The 20,414-nt window shown below is 47.0% G+C and overlaps 1 protein-coding gene across 5 annotated transcripts in view; it reads left to right on the top strand.

Annotated features, from left to right (window-relative positions):
* ARFGEF3 (ARFGEF family member 3) overlaps positions 1-20,414 on the top strand; it is a 155,974-nt gene that overhangs the window by 25,147 nt on the left and 110,413 nt on the right. For all 5 annotated transcript variants that reach the window (XM_090040238.1, XM_090040246.1, XM_090040264.1 and 2 more), the window contains exons 3-4: positions 8,401-8,482; positions 14,182-14,313. In XM_090040238.1, coding sequence (XP_089896364.1) covers positions 8,401-8,482; positions 14,182-14,313 — 214 coding nt within the window. The remainder of the gene's footprint in view (positions 1-8,400; positions 8,483-14,181; positions 14,314-20,414) is intronic.

Raw genomic sequence — 20,414 nt, forward strand, 5'->3', positions numbered from 1 at the left:
AATTCTGCCCTGAGTTATACCTGGTGTGAACCAGTGAGTTCAATCTGAAAAAGTGATGGAATTTAATAGTGACCCACCCACTGTGCCTACTGATCCTCTTCACTGTCACCTCTCATCAAGGACTGGCTCTTTCCCTCTTTGTTCAGTCTTTGTGCAGTTACTATTCGGCCTTCAGTTTAAACTGGAGATCGGAAGTGAAATCAGAATATTTGGCTAATCAAGCAAAGGTTAGACCGCTGTAGTTGCCTTAACGGTAGCCTGGAGGAACATGCAGAGACTGTAATGAGAACAGAGAATGACACAATAGCAATCTTGTCTTAGTGAAGGTAATGAGAAGGGGTGGCTGCTGCAGCATTAATTAGCTTTTCAGTTGCACTCTTTTAAAGTAGGGAGGGAAAGTTCCATTAATTGACACTTCTTGATTGCATCCTCCTGTTTCTTAATTTTGCACTCTGCTTTGGATGATGCATCAAGAATAGCGTGTGTTCTTCATCAATTGCAATATGTAACTGCAGATGGTGGGTATTGTGCTGAAGTGCCCAGTAGCTACACGTGAGCCAAATGATCTTCAGACAGTTTCCTTTGTAATGAACATCAGCTGGCTCTGTTCCAGTTCCCTTTCTCACTTCTCAGTTCATTTTAATAAGAGAATAAATCAGCCTGATGTTTGCTGTGTCCCTGGTATTAATATGAGTTGTTCGTATTGCTGTAGCACGTTAAGTAGAGCTAGGCACCATATAAAGTGCACGGAATGCTTACAGTCTAAATAAACAGAATCCTTCAACGCCCAAAGTAGCTGCCCTTAAAGTTATGCTTCCCATGTACCTTCCCTGCTAACACCAGGGACTTTGCCATCTTATGCAGATGCCAAAAGTGGGCTAACCAGATGATGTGGCCAGTATGTGGCTTGCTGTGATACTAAAAAATGGACTCAGGATGTTACCCCTCTCTCTCCCATGTGCTGGCAAATAATGGACCACTTTTTAAAAACTTGTGTATTAAATAGAGCTAGCATCACTGCACATCTCTCTCAACTTCCAAAATGTCATATCTGTCCCAGTATTTGCACGCAACTCATGCTCGCAGTGGATATGTAGATTTCAACCAGGCAATTGTGTACAACCTGATAGATCTTTTGAATCCCTATTTCTGCATTTGATGCTCAGTTGTCCTTGTGGTTGAGGTCACTTAAATAAGATTTTTAGCAGGTGTTGCATAGCTCATGCTGAGGCAAGTGGAGACAACAGGCACTACTAAGTCTCTAGTGCACGTGGACATTCATGTGCTACCTGCAGGTCCACACAGTTTCACAGCAGCAGCTGTGTCCAAGGGGACCCCAAGGCATAAGCTAGCCCCTTTCCTAATAAGTTTTCCATGCTAGGTACAAAGGAAAACTTTTTATTGGCTAAAAGGAGTAGGTTTGGAATAGGGTACAGGGTAGAGCATTATCAGAGAAATCCCACAGAGCAGACAGGGTGGCTTGGTAGCCTTTGATCTCACATCTGAGTTACTGCAAGCTATATATCTAGTTGAATCTCAGGTAGCCTACTCAAGAGTATCATCCAGAGGCAGGTGGTGATTCTCTCTGGAGTAGGGGTGGGCAAAATGTGGCCTGCGGGCTGCATCTGGCCCACGAGGCCATTCTGTCTGGCCCATGGGTCCCCTAAAAAATTTAGAAAATTAATATTTATCTGCCAAAGGCAGTAGGACCTAGGGGAAGTCCAGCAGGCTCCCACAACAGCAGGGCTTGCCCAGCCCCACCACCCCAGCCAAAGCCCCAGCAGCGCTGGAACCTCAGGTAAGGGGGAAGGGGTTGGGTGGGAAGGGCAGGGGAGGACCCCAGGTAGAGAAGGAGCCTGGGGAAAAGTGACCCAGAGAAAAGCTGAGTGCAGGTGGGGGCAAAGTGGTCCCTTGCCCACCTTGTGGCCAGCACCCTACACTGCAGCCACTTGCAGCCCGCATGGGGCTGCCTGTGCCTGCTCCGAACAGCACCATGGGCTGTGAGTGGCTGCAGCAGGGGACACTGGCAATAGGGAGGGGCTGCTTTTCCCTGGGTTCCTTCCCAGGATGGAGGAAAGCAGCCCCTCGCCCGGCCCATGCCCGGTGCCCCACACTGCAGCCTCTCACGTGCGGGGCTGTCCGGAGCAGGCACAGGCAGCCCCATGCGGTCTGCAAGGGGCTGCAGTGTGGGACACTGGGCATGGGGCGGGCAAGGGGTCACTTTTTCCCCCCCCACCAAGCTGAGTACCACTTTGTAACCTGGCCCTGTGCTGGTTCTGGGCTTGCCCGTTGGAGCTGTGCATGGTGACAGCAGCTGTGGCTCCCCTGCTTGCCACGCCGGACAATGTTTGCCACTGTCGCCTCTGGGCTGCCCAGCGCGCGAGCTCCGGGCAGGCAGTAGCAGCCAACACTGCCTGGTGCGGCAAGTAGGGGGGGCTGCAGCTGCTGCCGCCGACAGGTGAGCCCAGAGCTGGTGCAGAGCCCAGACTGGCAGTGGGGCCAGATACAAGCTGGTGCTGAGTGTGGGGAAAAGCGGCCCCTTGCTTGTCCCATGGCCAATGCCCCATGCTATAGCTGCTTGCAGCCTACGTGGGGCTGCCTGTGCCTGCTCCAGACAGCCCCATGTGGGTTGTGAGCGCCTGCAGCAGGGAGCACCGGCCATGGGGTGGGCAAGGGGCTGCTTTTTCCTGTGCTCAGCACTAGCTTCTTCCCTGCTGGTGAGGAAGGGGTTGGGGCTGTGCGCTGCCCCCTGCCTGTACCGCAGGGCTGGGGGGTACTGGATGTGAATGGGCGTGGGAGCCAGTGGGAACACGGGCCTGCACCGGTGTCCTGGGGCCAGTGCTGCCAGGCTCAGAGCAGGGTGGCAGGAGTGAGGGGTCCCAGCTGGCAGGGGCTGTATGGAGCCGGGCCACCTCCCTGCTCTCCTTGCTGGTGCAGCCCAGCCCGGCTCCACAGACCCTTGCCAGTCTGTGCCCTGCTTTGGGCCCACTGGGGCAGGTCCTGGGACATTTGTCTGAAGATGTTGACCAGGGGGCAGGGCACCTGTCAAGGGGCAAGGCAACCCATGCAGCCATTGACAGCCTGCCAAAACTGGATAAGCGGCCCTCTACCCAAAATAATTGCCTGCCCCTGCTCTGGCATTGTTCCTGAGCTTCAAGAGAGAGAGCAGGTTTCAGCTGGTCCATCTTCTCTCTTTCTGATTTTCATTATGGCTACTGCCCCTCCTCCTAGGCAGTCCGCAACTTTATATAGACCTTATGAACTCATTTACCTGCTCCAGTGGAGGGCAGCACCTGTTGGCTGCCAGCCAACCAATTTGAAGTGCATCACTGGTTGTGGGGTAGACTGGCAGGGTCTCCAGCCCCCTCCCAGTCAGGTTGGAATTGCTTAGAACAACAGGTATGTGATGGGCTGCCCTGCCCCCAGGTATGTGATGCCAGTCATGTAGACAGAGGGAGCAGGCTTTCCCCACTCCCTCAGGAATGTATCCAGCTCAGCTTAGAACTTGGTCACTTGAGAAAGGGGGCACAGGAGTGACCAAGGTAACCAAATTGTCAGATAGCAGAGTTTTGGAGAGAAACAGGGCTGGTATTCTGCCATAGCCTGTTCCAGCTTCAAAAGCTTTCAGACCATTGTTTCTATCTGGTTTCGTCTGTAGACTGTAATTGAAATTTTTGACATGGGTGAGGTACCAACCCTCTTCACTACCCCCATTCCTGAGGACTAGACCAGAGCCCCTTTAGCCAACTTTTCACAGTCCCCTAGAGACCTTTGTGGCACATTAACAAAGTAGCAAACATTATTAGATGCACTGTAACTGGTATCTAGGCGACGCTGAATCTTGAGCAAAGCGTTTACTGTACGGCCTTCGTCATTATATCACTGAAATGTGTGTAGGCCGGGGCGGGCAAAATATGGCCCGCCAAGCACTTTCATCCACCCCACAGGACTGCCCTACCCAGCCCTTCTGCCCACGAGGGTGGGAGTGAGGCACCCACTTATACACACAGCCACCAAAACATACCTTATTGCCTTACTCCCACCCTTGTGGGTTGGAGGTCTGGTCTGCCAATGTACAGGCTGCTGCAGCTCCTGAGACCTGCTCACTTCCCTGGTCTCCTGCTGGCTCTGGGCAGCAGGTAGGGAAGCAGCGGGGGTTGGGGGTTAGGGGAAGGAGCCGAGAGCATGGGACTTGGGCTTCTACCTTCCCTGCCAGGGCTGCGCAGCACCAGAGAGGAACTTCAGGCTCTGGAGCCAACCGCCTTCTGTGCCTGGGCCTTCCCTCCCATGCAGCGCAGCCCCTGCGGGGAAAGTAGCTAGCTCCAGCACCTGAGACTTCTTGCTGGTGCTACGCAGGCCTGGCAGGGAAGGCACCTGGCTCCAGCACATGGAGCTTCCCTCCCTGCTGTGTGAGTGCAGGGGCTGCACATGAGTGGCAGAGAGCGCCAGCGATACATGCAGCCATGTGGAGGCTGTGCCTCTTGCTGTGGTGTGCAGCGCTGGCTGGAGCTGTGGTCCACTGGGCACCTGTGTCCTGATTTCCCTGCTTGCTGCTGCAACATGGGGCTAGTGTGGAAGGTCCCTACAGCCCCCTAATCCCCCACACACCCTACCATACACATCCACCATACACAAACACCACACATACCTCCCCACACACCTACACCCCACATACCACACGCACACACCCTCCCCCACAATATACAGAACTAAGGTTTTATTTTTGAGTTATTATGCAATCACCTCTTTATAGACTATGCAAACACAAATCATGACAAAATATATTTTGTAATAAAATTAAACTATGTTATAGTAGGTGTTTGACTTTTAGTGTACAGTTTGTTTTATTTTGGGTTCCAAGATGGCAACCCCCCCCCCCCCTCCCAAAAGGAGTATTTCCGGAGGGGCAAGGGGAAGAACTTTTGGTGGCAAACGTCAGGGGTTAGAGGGTGGGACTTCTGGTACCAAGATAGCAACAAGAGGTGGGGAACTCTCAAAGGATAGGAGTACCCATGCGGCCCTTGACAGCTCACCAAAACTTGTTAAGCGGCCCTCCACCTGAAATAATTGCCCACCTCTGGCATAGGCTGACAGATCTGGTCTCCAGAACAAGAGATTTAATTTATATAGATGATTTGTCTCATGGATCTGGAAGGTGTCATTTGACTAAAATTCGTGCCTTTATGAAATTCAGATTTCTTATCCTTTTCCTCTCTGGTCTTGAATGTCCCCCTTATCATTTTCTTTTTCTTAATTCATGGTCACTCTTAACAAAGCGGCTACTTGCTTATATTTCTCTCTCAAGTTTATATCAGTTTGCTTAAGAAAATAGTCGCAATATAGCAATACATAGCCACACAAGGCTGCATAATTCATTAATATCACTGTAACCAATGCTACAACATGGTCATATATATTTTTGATTGTTTACTAATAGCCTATTAGTAATAAAACCTTAACCTAAGTCATTCCAGAAAACTATTTATCATAATATCTTCCTGGTGTAAGGGAAGTTGTTACTTTATCTGTGTACGTTAATATTTTTTAAAACTTGGGTGAAATTGCCTTTTGTAACATTTGCAAAGTTCACATTGTAGTCATTGAAAATAAAGTTTAAGTCTTCTGTGTTAGCCAGACTTTTGCCCTTTGCCTAGTCTCTTGACTGTGATGAAGTCTGGCAACACCCAGACGGGGTGTGGTGGGTGGTCTGTCTGCTAACTTGTATAAACCGGGGAGTGATTTTTATTATTATTATTTTTTTGGCACTTGTAAATTTTCAGTCTAGTTTTCCAAGTACAATAGTTCATCCCTTTACTGGTTTGCTGAATACTGCTCTACTGGTGGCTGTGGCTGTGGTTAAGTCTTTAATCTGGCACTAAAGATGAGGACCTAAAGTTGAAAAGTCACTAATGATTTTTGGTGGACTAATTATTGTCCCAATCTGGAGATACCTTAAACCAGGGGTGGACAATTATTTCGGCTGGAGGGCTGCTTCACAATTTTTGGTGAGCTGTCGAGGGCCGCAAGGGTAGTCCTGCCCCCTTAGTCCCTGACTTTGCCACCAGATATCTTTGCCCTTGCCCCGGAAGTACTCCTTTTGGGAAGGAGGTTTGCCATCTTGGAACTAGGAAAAAAAACAAATTATACACTAAAAATCTAACATCCACAATAACATATTTTAATTTTCTTTTTTAAAGATTTTTTTTGTCCTGTTTTGTGTGCATTTGCATCATGCATATAGAGGTGGTTTGTATAATAGCTCAAAATGAAGTCTTACTCCGGTATATTGTGGGGGTGAAGGGGGAGAGGCAGCGGGGGTATGTGTAGACGTGGGTGGGTATGGGGTTTGTCGAGGGGGAGGGTGGCTGGGGGCGTGTGGGGGGCGCTGGATGAGTGTGTGTGGGTAGTAGTGAGTGGGGCTCCCCCCAGAGACCTGTGGGGATGAACAGGTGCAGCAGCAGCAGCGCTGACAGCCAAAGTGTGCTCAGCACGGGTGAAAAGTGTCCCCTCCCCTTCAGCACTGCCCAGCACTTTCTGCAGCAGCCATGTGGAGCCTGTGCTGTGTTGGTCTGCCTCACTGCTGCCTCCAGGCAGCCCTGCGGGGCAGCAGGGGCAGCACACAAGAGGCACAGGGCAGGTTGGGGCTGTGCACAGGTCCCTGCCAGTACTGCAGGGCTGGAGCCAGCAGCTGCTGCCACCTGGGCTGCCAAGAAAGGCAGTCCAGCACAGTGCGGGCCCTGCTGCCTGCCCAGGGAGCAGCAGAACACGTCATTGTGGGATGATGCCCGGGCCAGGCAGGACCGAGGGACCTGCTGTGGGCCGGACAAAGCCTGCAGGCTGTCTTTGGTCCACCCCTGCCTTTAAATGGTTCTGGTTCTCATCAGGTGCCTATTTAGACTTTATGTGTAAAGTGGAATTATGTTGGGTTCCCCAAAGTTTAAGACCTATAGGATCCCTGGTCACTTCTCAAATCAAAGGAATCTGTAGGTTTCAGCTTCGCTTTTAAAATTTGCTACCTTTTTTTGCGTAGGGGTAGGCAAGCTGGGAAAGCAGGAGCCCATGTCGTTTTACTGATACATCCCAACCATAACCGACAGTAAGATCTACTCTTCCAGACAGAGCCTTTTTTCAGCAAAGCATATTGTACGAGGGGATGAACAAATGTACATAGGTCTGCTAAATTTGTATGTATTTGCAGAAATGAACGATTGGTAGAAATGCATTCTTTCAATTAATAGTTTATTTGCTGAAAAAATATAATTATGTCTTTAACATACATTAGCTAACCTAGTGTAATCCATGTCCTTTTAATGTTTGTTTCTTGTCTACACAACTGTTTAAACTGAACTAGTTAACACATGATTACTGACTTTACTCTGGACAAAACAGTGGAGCAAAACTTAACCAACAACAGCCAATGAAATGTTTTATCCATTTCTGCAAGATTCTAATATTATAAAAGCCTACATCTATCTGTCTGTCCGTAACACTTTATTCACACTCTGATTGGCTGTCTCAGCAGGCAATCAGAGTGCCCTACACAGACAGGGACAGATAGTGGAGCGCCACCATGACAGTGGGGGCTAAGAGCCTGGAGGGGAGGGGGTGAGGACAGCAGAGCTGGCCTTGCCCCCTCCCTTGCCCCTTTGGAGGCAGAGGGGGATGACGGGGACTAGAGCACTCTGGCCTTGCTCCCCAGCCCCCAGGTCTGCTCCCTGGAGTCAGGGGCTGGTGCACCCCTCCCCCTCTCCCCCAACAATAGCCGGCAGGGAGGGGTGGTGGCAGGAAACAGGGGAGGGGAGGGGGGCTTGCTGGTGGCTGCTCCCTGCTGCCACCACAAATACTGCCACAGTTATGGGCCCTGGCCCGGGCCTGACCTGAAGCAGCAGGGGAGGAGGGGGAGAACGGCCCTGACCCTGGCCTGAATCGGTGTTGGGGGGGAGATGGGGAGCAGGCCTGGTCCTGACCCAAAGCAGTGGAAGAAGATGGGGAACGGCCCAGGCCCCAGCCTCTTCCCCAGCCCAAAGTGGCAGGGGGTGTTGGGGGATGGCCCCGGCCTGAAGCAGCAGAGGGGGGACAGCCTGAGCCCGAGGTGGGCAAAACTAAGCTGTTTTAAGGAACAGATGCTTCAGAAAGTGGGTTTGTAACCTGATCTTTTTCTGGAAAAGTGCTCTTTTGAATGAGGACTTCAGAGAAATTCAGCTCATTTTTTGGTTTGTTTGTTTGTTTTTTTGTTGTTTTTTTTAATAGAGGTGGGGGAAATTCCATTGTCTTCATTGCTGTTTAATTTTTTTTATTATTATTTTGCATTTGATTCTATTTTTATGCTAGGAACATATATATGGTTGTACTCTTCTAGAATGCTAATTTCTCAGCACTATTTTCCTCTTTATTTTGTAGGGAGAAATGCCTCCTTCCACTCCAGCTTGCGTTGGAATCAAAGAACATGAAGTTAGCCCAACATGCCCTAGCAGGGATGCAGGTATGACTTAAAACTTGGATATATTTGATTTGTTATCTTACCACATGTGTAAAATGATAACTCCTGTGCCATTTAAATTCTGAGGTGTGGGTGGGATTTACTGTAAACACAGCTTCCAAGTTGAAGTACTGATCTATAGGGCTGTACAAAGCTTTGGTTGCCGATTTCAGTTCAGAGGAGATTTGGCCCGATTCGGCAACCAAATCTCCGAATCAAATCAGGAGACCCATTAATCTCTCCGAATCGAATCAAAAGCCTCTGATTCAATTTGGAGAGATTCAGAGAGATTTGACAATTTGGGCATAGACACAGCTTCATTTGTTTTTTCTACGTACCAGGAGTGGCTGATGAACGCTGAGATGGGGGGCGGATGGAGTGTCCCATGGGAGCACGTGGGTGGGGATCCCCCATACGCTTAGTGGCCGTCCCGGAACTGGACCAGAAGCACTTCCGGTCCAGGTCCATCGCAGAGTGCACGGGGGACCCCACCCTTCCCTCTGGCTCAGCATCTGGTGCCTCCTGGGAGGTCACCTGGGTTCCCCCTATGGCCAGTTGCTGAGCTGGGGAGATGTGGGGGGGCAGCCCCTGCATGCTCAGCAGCAGACCTGGAAGTAGATCGGAGGTACTTCCAATCCACTTCCGGGTCCATTGCGGATCGTGTGGTAGGGGGGCACCCCATGCTCCTGTGGGACACTCCATCCGCCCCACCATTTCGGCGTTAACTAGCCATGCCTGGTACCTCAAGGTGTGTAGAAAAAACACATAAAGCTGTGTCTATGTCTGAATTGCTGATTCTCTGAATTGGCATTGAATCTTCAGATTTGGCCAGATTGAATTGGGACAGTGATCTGAATCAGTTAATCGAATCACTGTCCCCCGAATTGGGCCGAATCTGAATACTGCCTACTTCACAGACCGCTACTGATCTAGTGATGTATGCACTGCTGCAGAGGTATTCTGGAACTAACATGACTCTATTGATTTGTGTGGGAGCTGTCCTCTTTCCTAGTAAATAGGAGTGCCTGCTGTGCACTCTAGCCAGTGACTAAAAACCTGTGCTGATGGAGTCCCCTGTTCCTCTCTAATCATCTCAAATAATTGTGGCACTTCAGAAGCTGAAAGAGTAAATATAGGAATAAATACTGAAGCCTATTCTACAAATTTGCATCATAGAAGAATAGAAAATTAGGGTCAAAGGGACTTCAGAAGGTCATTTAGTCCAACCCCCTGCTTAAAACAGGACCATCCCCAACTAGATCATCTCAGCCAAGGCTTTGTCTAGCTGGGCCGTAAAAACCTCCAAGGATGAAGACTCCACTACTTCTCTGGGTGTTTTACTACCTTCCTAGTGAGATGATTTTTCCTAATATCTAACCTAAACTTCCCTTGCTGGCAACTTGAGACTATTGCTCCTTGTTCTGTCATCTGCTACCGCTGAGAACAGTTCAGCTCCATCCTCTTTGGACCCTTCTTCAGGTAGTTGAAGGCTGCTATTAAATCCCCCCTCAGTCTTCTCTTCTCGAGACTAAATAAGCCCAGTTTCTTCAGCGTCTCGAAAGTCATGTGCCCCAGCGCCATAACCATTTTTGTTGCCCTCTGCTGGACTCTCTCCAGTTTGTTCACATCCTTTCTGTAGTGGGAGGACCCAAAACTGGACACAGTACTCCAGATGTGGCCTCACCAGTGCTTAATAAAGGGAAATAATCACTTCCCTCAGTCTGCTGGCAGCGCTCCTATTAATGTAACTCAGTATTCCATTAGCCTTCTTGGCAGCACGAGCAAACTGCTAGCTCATAGCTTACTGTCTACTGTAACACCCAGGTCCTTTTCTGCAGAACTGCTGCCCACCAGTCAGCCCGCAAGGCTGTAGTGGTCAATCAGATTGTTCCATCCTAAGTGCAGGACTTTGCACTTCTCCTTATTGAAGCTCATGAGATTTCTAATGTCAACTTCCTTTGAAATATTTCAATTTCAAAATGTCTTAGTCATTAAAGCACAACAATTCTAAATGAATAGAAAGGTTTTATTAAATTGCAAGAGTAAATGTTTATGCAATGTAAGACTAGGAAAGCAGGCACGGACTTCAAGGAGCTAAAGCATTTGTAGCTAACGGTACAGAAACAGAGCATTTATTTTTAAAATGAAGGCACTGAGATAGTAAATGCTTCCTACTTGGAGCATACTTTACAATAAATGGTTACAGCTGCTCTTTAGCTAAATGCAAGCTGCTGTTCACAAACAAGGAATTCATTGCAAGAGAGAGAAGGCCTCTTTGGTACTTGCATGCCATCTTCAGGACATTTTGAAGTTTCTTGTCTCAGGCCAAATTAGCCATATCAGTTCAGAAGTCTATCAGCTGAGCAGTGCTCAATCAACCAAGTCTGTATGGTGCTACCACCAGCAAGTATCTGACCTCCCAGATTCTGCAGCCTGGGGTTTCAAATACTCCCAAATCCATGGCAGGCATCTTATGTGTAGGCCCCAAGCCCGGAGGCATTGGAGTTCGTATGCCCCCAAGTCTCACTTGCCCTTAGCCAAAAGGCCAGAGGAGCCATCTTGAGGACATAAGTGGGATGTAGCCATGTATCAGGAGATCTTGTTCTGTGATAGGAGGACTCTGTTAAACTCTTGTGTTGGCATGGACATACCTAGGGAGTATGTTTTTAGAACTATAAGCAACCAAGAATTCCGGAAGGATTGTGAATTGACTTTTATCCTCTAAGGCTGAATCTCCTAATGAATCCACAGACTAGGATAATGGCATTTTTAAAACTTTTTAATTTGCTTCATATAAGCTTATCTTGGTTTTGTTAGATTTGGACTTTTGAAATTTAACCTTGTACTTAAAACAGTACCTAAACAGAAATGGCTTTTAGGCTGACTTCAGTGTTGTTTCAGTACATTTTAATAACACATTTTGAACTAAAGAATAATTAAAGATGCGGAGCATAACAGAATACAGGAAAAATGCAATACGGGCTTAACAAAGGTAACATTTTATTTTCCTCTATAAATAATGGTTTTCTAGACAGGAAATGTGGTAGATCTCATCCATGAGACTTTAGCTAAGCGTTTGATCTGCTGCCCCACTGGGAAATTATTAGTTGTAGTAATCCTATTTTCTCTAGTTTAAGAAAAACTAGACAGATAAAAGGAAGAAGACAGCAGATTGTGTTGAAGTGGGGTATATGGGACTGGAGGGAACTTATTATTCCTCAAGGCTCAGTCCTTTATTTCATTTATACTTTCTTTAATAGATTTGGCATGAAGAGTAGGAATGTAGTAATGAAATCTTCTGATGACATCAAGTTAAGAGACCTGCAGTATAGACAAGGATTAGATTATACAGAAACAATATGAGTGAAGTGGAATAATAGCAGTGTGAGAGAATTCAGTAGAACAAAGTTCAATGGTAAGGTCATACATCTGGGGACTAATAAGAATTTCTGCAATAATAATTTTAAAATACCTTTTCGTCAGGTACAGATGAAACCCTAAAGAGTACCTTATAAAAGCTTGACACCCCCTTCCAACCACATCATTCTATTTAAAAAAATCCATCTAGTCCAGGGGTCAACAACATTTTTGGTCAGAGTGCCAAGAATACCCACAGCCTTGACTTGTAAGATGTTGGCATGCCAGGGGTGGGTGGTAGGGGAGCCATCAGGGGCCCAATCCTTGTTGTGGGAGTGCAGCCCCAGCCCCTTCCCTGCCATCTGCCTCGAGGCATATGTGCCAAACAAAATGCCTTCACATTTGTCCCCCTCCAGCATCTATGCCGGGGGGTTGCCTACTTCTATGCTAGTCTATATAAAATGATTTTAAAAGCTGGATGTTTTTCAGTGGGAAATAACAGGCAAAGAAAGACCTGGCTCTGTAGGTTAGTCATAGCACCATGAGCTACCAATATCATGCTGCCTTGAAGATGCCAAATGTATTCTATGGCTGCCTCAAGGAAGATATATATATAGTGGATAGAAGGCAATTAGTAGTAGTAGTAGTGCTATTGTTTGAAGCAGTGGTGAGAATTCTCTTACAGTTCTGGTAAGCCTTATTGAAGAAGATTAAACTCAAACTCAGACTGGAACAGGATCAGAAAAGGACTTCTTGATTGACCCCAAAAATGGAGAGCTCTCTTGTGGTAGAATAGGAGAGTTTGCCTTGTTCAGCCTAACAAAATAAAGGCCAAGAGGGGATCTGAATACTGTATGTAAATACACTGAAGGCTGAACACATGAGAAGAATGGACAAATTTGGCATAACAACAGTTAGGTATAAAACGGACTATAAATAAATTTAGGCTCAACAGTGGAAGAAGGTTTCTCTCCATAAGAGGAGCAGTTGAACAGTCTTCAAATAGGAGTTGTGGGGGCAAAACACCTAATAGTTTAAAAGTGGAGCTTGATCAGTTAAAAAAAAAATGGGGGGAGGCAGCTTAGGATGCTACCATGTGTGATCTCAGGGGACTGGATTGGATGAGCCTTGGTGGTACTTCTGTTCCTTTAATCACATTTAAAAGTGGGCTTCCATAAAACATGTAACTTAAATATAATGGCTTTGAAATGAATGTGTACTTTCATGCCACCTGTTCTAGTAATTTCTCTATTTATGTATTTCCTGCTCTCTGGAAATACTTACTAACACCCTATTATGAACCTTTCCAAGCAGAGGGAACCTGACTAGTCCATAAGAATGTCTTTGTTTAAAACTAGCCCATTGGCCAGCCTCTCCTCCTGCAGCTTCTTGGGAGAGCTTGGGTTTGGTTGATATAGGGTTGCCATATGTCTGGGTTTTTCTGGACATGTCCTCTTTTTGGGTCCTCCCTGTGGGTCAGGAGCTCAGGGCACAGGCATTGCTAGGGGGTTGTGTGTTGGGAGTGAGAGGCATTAGCACGGATGGGGGGCTGCAGGTTGGAAGCATAGTCTTGGGGGACAAGGTACTGTGGGTTAGAAGTGAGGGGGTAGCAGCAGGGCTGGGTGGGGGGCAGGCTGTGGCTTGGGAGTGAGAAGCAGGGGCAGGACACTGGCATATCACTGCCCCTCCACAGTCATATTCCCTCCCATGGGTCCTCTTTTTTGAAACTGGAAATATGGTAACCTAGTTTATACTTTTGGGTAGTCTGTTCTTGAGCAACACAAAATTGCTTCCTACCTGCTGCCATTAATCTGGCATGCCGCTCCCTCTGTTTCTGTTCCTGTGTGAACCCAAAACAAATGAGTGGGATAATATCTGAAACATTGCCTGCTGAACAACATATAGAAAAGTGCTAGCTATACTATTTTCCACTCTGTACACCTGCTGAAGCCTTATTTCTACAATAAAAGTTGTATGCTAGTTGAGGGCTTCAACAACCTTCAGGGATTCATGTGTTAGACTGCAACAGAAAAATGGCCTTTTTAAAAATCATTTGAGCTTCCAGGAAAAAGTCGGAGGGGAAAGAAATAATGGAATTCAGGAATGAACCAAAAAGTGCTTTAATTGCTCTGTAAACAAAGCTTAGGGTCTTTCCTTCTTAGCAATCCATTAGGATAGGCAACTGTTTTCCTTATTTGTATTGCTGTAACTCAGAAGAATTAGGCCCAGGCTGAAATCCCACTGTGCAAGCATTAATATCTAATAGGGACTTGCAAGGGAGCTGGATAATGAAAACTCACAGAATATGCCAACTCTGAGATTAAAGTGTCTCTGTCTCTTTGCAGAAGCTGCTGTCTGATGACAGATTTGTATCCGTGGAAACAGACGCAGATGAGAAGCAGTTGCTTAATCAGATGCTGAATGCTGTCAAAGTGACTCCTTCACTCAATGAGGACCTGCAGGTAGAAGTGATGAAGGTTAGTGTTTTGCAGACGTCAGTGCTTGCGACAGAGACTGGCTGACTCTATCCTGGGGCTCGCAAATAAATTTGTAAGCATCTTGGAAAAGTTCATATCCTGTCAGCATCTGATCCTCTTTTTCCTGCTGGCAGCGAATGCTTGTTTTCCTTGTTACCTGAACTGTTACATCAGATTAAATGGAAATCTCCAAAGTATTGTATCTTAACCTGATTATCTGCCATTTTAATGCTACCCCAGACTGTGCAGTAGGAGATGCCTTTAAACATGCATATCATTTACTATGATTTGACAGCTGCCTTGGAAGAAGCTTATAAATAATGTAGGGGAGCGGCCAGCAACCAATGAATCCTGGAGCCATTGGATCCAGCCCATGGCTCCAGGGGTGGGGGATGCTACTGCTGTGCCATGCTAGTGCTGCCCATCAAAGGAGAAACGGCAGTGGCAGCTAGTTCTTAGTGCCAGCCCCAGTCAGGTCACTCCAAGCTGCTGCCACAAATGGTTGCTGACCACTGGTATTGAAGTCTCTGTTTTCAGAAGAGTTAGATGCTCAGTGTTTGTATGCACCTAGAGCCTCAGTCTGTAGTGACCTTAATTGTTTGCACGTGCAAGGGCAGTGCTCACAGTTGAAAGCTTGGACCATGTTTTTTCCGTTCTTTGTCTCTCACTAAAGCCCTGTTTGCACTTAGAGCTTTGTCCTTGTCTCTGGTGCCTCAAAATATCTGTCTCTGAAGCTGTGTTCGAGCCACCATCATTTTATATAGTTAAAGCAAGCTGTTATTCCTCGATGTGATTGTACAGCTTTAAGATGTTAATTGAGGATGCAGGAACTTCATATTTAAGGCATTTCAACATTCTTATCTCACCCAGTTCCTCTTGTTGTTGGTCAGACATTCTTCTCAAGTTTCCTACTCCCTTGTGTAGATTAGCTTCCCCCTTTCAAGTTTTAGAGAGTAAAGCCCCAATTTTGGTTTAAAGTTAGTTATAACCTTAACTACAAAACTTTCCATTAATTGGATAAGACAAGAATATACTTTCATTACAAAAAATCACTGAGATATTGCAAAAGAAAGGAATAGTACAGTAATCTGCAGTTACCTTCTGCTCTCTCAACTGTGTGTGGTGATAAGATAATACACAGATTTACTATGTATACTAAGACTACTTTGAGGAAGGAATGAGAAGACGCTGAAATAAGAATAATTTAGCTTTTGCAAATAGGTTACCAATTTAAAACTCGACTTGAGTCAGCGTACACACTGGAAGGAATTGTTCCAGGAATACTGCCTGAATAGTATGCTGCCCTCTATGTTTTTGCAATATTTCAATGAGTCAATGTGGCAACAATACTTCTGAAAGGGCTGTTCAGCTGTATTCACTCACATCACACCTTTTACAAGTGTTTATACAGGTGTATTCTGGGTGTCCTGAATTATTTATTCTTTATTGTTTTTTGCCATTGCTTGGAGCAAGAGTTTCTGCATTTACCAAACAAGGTATAAAGTACTGCTTGTTGGAATTCAGAGACACTTTGTTATCCTTGTTAGTAGAAAGTCAAGCAGAAGGCTGGCAGATTTCCACCTTGCAGACTAACTAAATTAGATGCATATACTGTGTGGATGACCTCTACCTGACTCGAGAAGTCTATGGGCCAACGATAGGCAAAGCATTGCTCGACCTGGTACTGACTACTGGGGATGACCTAATTGGCGACCTAGTGATCGATGGGAAGCTGGGTGACAGCGGCCGCGAGCTGATCACCTTCACTATCTGCCGTAAAGCTGGCAAGTCAGTCAGCAACGCAGAAGTCCTTGACTTCAGGAAAGCCGACTTTAACAAGCTCAGGAGGCTTTTCAGTGAGGCCCTAAGGGACCATGACTCCAGGGAGAGGGGAGTTCAAGAGGGGTGGTTGCTCCTCAAGGGAGCGATCCTCAGTGCGCAAGCTAAGTCTTTTCCATCTCGGTGGAAAGGCAGCAAGAGGGCGCAGCAGCCCCCCTGGCTCTCTAGGGGCCTAGCGGACCTCCTGAGGCTAAAAAGAAAGGCCTACAAAGGATGGAGGATGGGTTTCACCTCCAAGGAGGATTATTCTGCACTGGTCCAGTCCTGCAGAGAGCAAACAAGGAAAGCCAAGGCTGCAACTGAACTCCAGCTAGCTTTGAGCATCAAGGACAACAAAAAGTCCTTTTTCAGATATGTGGGGAGCTGGAGGAAATGCAAGGGCAACATTGGACCCCTGCTGAACCAGATGGGGCAACTGACACCCAGGAAAAAGCCAACCTATTAAATGGGTACTTTGTGTCAGTCTTTCATCAGTCCCATGGGACGCCCATGCCTGCTACAGGACAGGGAGGTACAGGTGAGGGAGATCCCCTGCCCTCCATTAATGCTGACCTCATGAAGGAACACCTTGAGAGGCTGGATACCTTCAAGTCAGCCGGCCCTGACAATCTACATAACAGGGTACTCAAGGAGCTGGTAAGCATCATAGCCCAGCCTCTGGCATGGATCTTTGAAAATTCCTGGTGCTCTGGTTTAGTGCCTGAAGACAGGAAGAAGGCCAATGTAGTGCTGATCTTCAAGAAAGGGAGGAAAGTGGATCCGGCTAACTATAGGCCTATCAGCCTGACTTCTATCCAGGGGAAGATCTTAGAAAAGTTTATTAAAGAGGCCATCCTTAATGGACTGGCCGATGCCAACATACTAAGGGCTAGCCAGCACGGGTTTGTTTTAGGTAGGTCTTGCTTGACCAGTCTCATTTACTTTTATGGCTGGGTGACCTATCCACCTGGACAAGGGAGAAGAGATTGATGTCATATATCTTGACTTCAAAAAAGCCTTTGATCTGGTATCCCATTATTACCTCTTGGCAAAACTGGCCAATTGTGGACTTGGGTCCACCACGATCCGCTGTAGGAAATTGGCTCTGTGGTCAGACCCAGAGAGTGGTAATAGATGGAAGTCGCTCATCGTGGTGTCCTGTGACCAGTGGGGTCCCCCAAGGCTCTGTCCTTGAACCCATATTGTTCAACATATTTATTAAAGATGTGGACATTGGAGTCAGGAGCGGACTGGCCAAGTTCACCGATGACACCAAACTTTGGGGCAAAGCATCCACACCAGAAGATAGGCGGGTGATTTCAGGCTGACGTGGACCAGCTCGGCAAATGGTTGTACAAGAACCTGATGGTGTTTAACACCGAAAAATGCAAGGTTCTCCACCTTGGGAAGAAACACCTGCAGCATCCTTATAGGCTCGGTGGTACTACACTGGCTAGCACTACGGAAGAAAGGGACTTGGGGGTTGTCATTGACCACAAGATGAACATGAGCCTGCAATGCGATGCTGCAGCTAGTAAAATGACCAAAACACTGGCTTGCATCCATAGATGCTTCTCAAGCAAATCCCGGGATGTCATTCTCCCCTCGTACTTGGCCTTGGTGAGGATACAGTACTCCAGCTGCGGCCAGTTTTGGGCTCCACAATTCAAAAAGGATGTGGAGAAGCTTGAGAGAGTCCAGAGAAGAGCCACGCACATGATCAGAGGTCAGGAAAACAGACCTTACGATGACAGAATGAGAGCCATGGGGCTCTTTAGCTTGGAAAAGCGCAGGCTCAGGGGTGATCTGATGGCCACCTATAAGTTTATCAGGGGTGATCACCAGTATCTGGGGGAACGTTTGTTCACCAGAGCGCCCCAAGGGATGACAAGGTTGAACGGTCATAAACTATGACAAGACTGTTTCAGGCTGGACATAAAGAAGAATTTCTTTACTGTCTGAGCCCCCAAGGTCTGGAACAGCCTGCCATCAGAGGTGGTTCAAGCACCTACACTGAACACCTTCAAGAGGAAATTGGATGCTTATTTTGCTGGGATCCTATGACCCCAGCTGAGTTCCTGTCCTTTGGGTGGGGGGCTGGACTCAAATGATCTTCTGAGGTCCCTTCCAGCCCTAATGTCTATGAAATCTATTAAATAAATTAGATACATATAGTCCAAGCTTTTGTGAACATCTGTAGAAATGAGCTCCAGCTCATGAACACTTGCATTAGATGCATCTCTAATTTAGTTAGTATACAAGGTACAAATATACTCTGCCTTCTCTTTTTGGAATTCATTCAGACGAATTAGTTGAGCCAGCAGGCACATCTACATGAGACATTTGCTGCACAGCTAAATTAGGCTACTGTGCATTAAATGTTGCATGTCTATATGTGTGCCCCTGTTAGGCTGGAGTAAACTAATTTATTCTGCAGCAGGATAGCTTTTGTAAGTACAAGTATTATCCTGCTGAAGAGTTAAAAAAAAAACAAAAAAAACTCAGCACCAGCGCGCACATAGACCCTGTCCTGGCTGACGGGGGCATGAGGGTACTTTAGTATGGAGCTGCTTGTCAGCTAGCCACACTGAAGCACCCTCATGCCCTAGCCAGTCCCTCCACAGCACACTGAGCTAGGAGGAGCAGCCCTGACTTGTAGGCTGCCTCTCCCCTCCCCTCCCCTCCCCCCGGGCTTCCTGGCAGCTGGAGCTTCTCCAACCTGCTCGACATGCTGCAATGAGTGCACAAGTAAACATGGCTCCCAGAAGCAATAAACTCTGTTGTGATAAGTAGGAGTGTGTGAAATGGGCCATATCCAATTCGGATTCAACCCGAATTGGGGACAGTGATTTGATTTGTTGATTTGGATTGCTGTCCTGGTTTGATTCATCCCAATCTGAACATTAAATGCTGATTCAGAGAATCAGCAATTTGGCCACAGACACAGCTTTAAGTTTTTTTCTACACACCTTAAGGTACCAGCACGGCCCGTGATCACTGCAATGCTGGGGTGCATAGGAGTGCATGATGGGGCCCTCCACATGCTTGGCAGTGAGCCCAGAAGTGGACCAGAAGTACTTCCGGTCCACTTCTGGGTCCACCGGGGAGCATGCTGGGCCTACCCCCCTCCCTCACACACATCCCCTGGCTCAGGGATGGACCACAGGGGGATGCCGGGTGCCCCCCCACACCCAGGAGGCACCAGTCGCCAAGCCAGGAGGGCGCTCCCCAGTATGCTGCCTGGCGGACCCATAAGTGGACCAAAAGTGCTTCTGGTCCACTTATGGGTCTGCTGCAGAGCACGCTAGGAACACCCCTGCGCTCCTCTAGGTCATTCCATCTACTCCAGTATCTCGGCAGTCATGAGCTGCCTGGTACCTTGAGGTATGTAGAAAAAAAACATTTAAAGCTGTGTCTATGTCCAAATTGTTGAATCTCTCTGAATCAATTTGAAGGGTTATTATTCGGTTTGGAGAGATTAAAGGGTCTCCTAATTCAATTTGGAGAGTTGGCCACCGAATCGGGATGAATCTCCGCCGAATTGAATCGGCAGCTGAAGCTTCTTACAGCCCTAATGATAAGCCCTGGAGTTATTGCAGCACATTGATGTGCACATGTAGACATGTCCAGTGAGAACTTTCACACTTAAGGGAATAAAAATAGAACCAGTTAAGTTGGGTGTAGGAGGTGTTGCAATGATTTTAGTTCAGACTAACTGGTACAAGAAAGGTCTGTAAATACTTAAGACGGCTAGTGTGTGGTTACAGGGTAATACGAGTGTGTTGCAAGAGCAGTGTGTTCCAGTCAGAGGATTTTAAAGATACCTTTTTATCAGGTATAGCTGAGACCCCCCCAAGAGATGTCTCAAGCTTGAGGCTCCTTCCAATGATTCTATTAAAAACTCTTCTAGTCAATATATTATGACTTTACAATAGTGTGGTCTACTGTGTGTGTACTTGTAAATGGAACCAAAGCCAAATACACAGGTTCCATGTGTATATCTGTCCTGTGATTAAAAAAAAAAAAAAAAAAGAATAAATTTCAGCTAAAAGTTCAGGAGGAGGTTGTGCACTGTAGTCATTTTCAGTTTTTTACCTGCATGGAAGGGAGAGTATTGTTAAATTGAAACAATATGCATTAACTTTGGCCCCACCTCTTATCTTAGTGTTCACTTCAGTTTAGAATATATGTGGTATATGGGGTTTGTATGCAGCTACCTTGTAAACCTGACAGTCTTGGCATGGAAAGAGTCAGTATAAAATTAGTCTCGAGTATAAAGAGAG

Source organism: Crocodylus siamensis, chromosome 1 (assembly GCF_052110815.1).
Source record: "Crocodylus siamensis isolate JL-2025a chromosome 1, ASM5211081v1, whole genome shotgun sequence".
In the NCBI taxonomy this organism is placed as follows: Eukaryota; Metazoa; Chordata; order Crocodylia; family Crocodylidae; genus Crocodylus; species Crocodylus siamensis.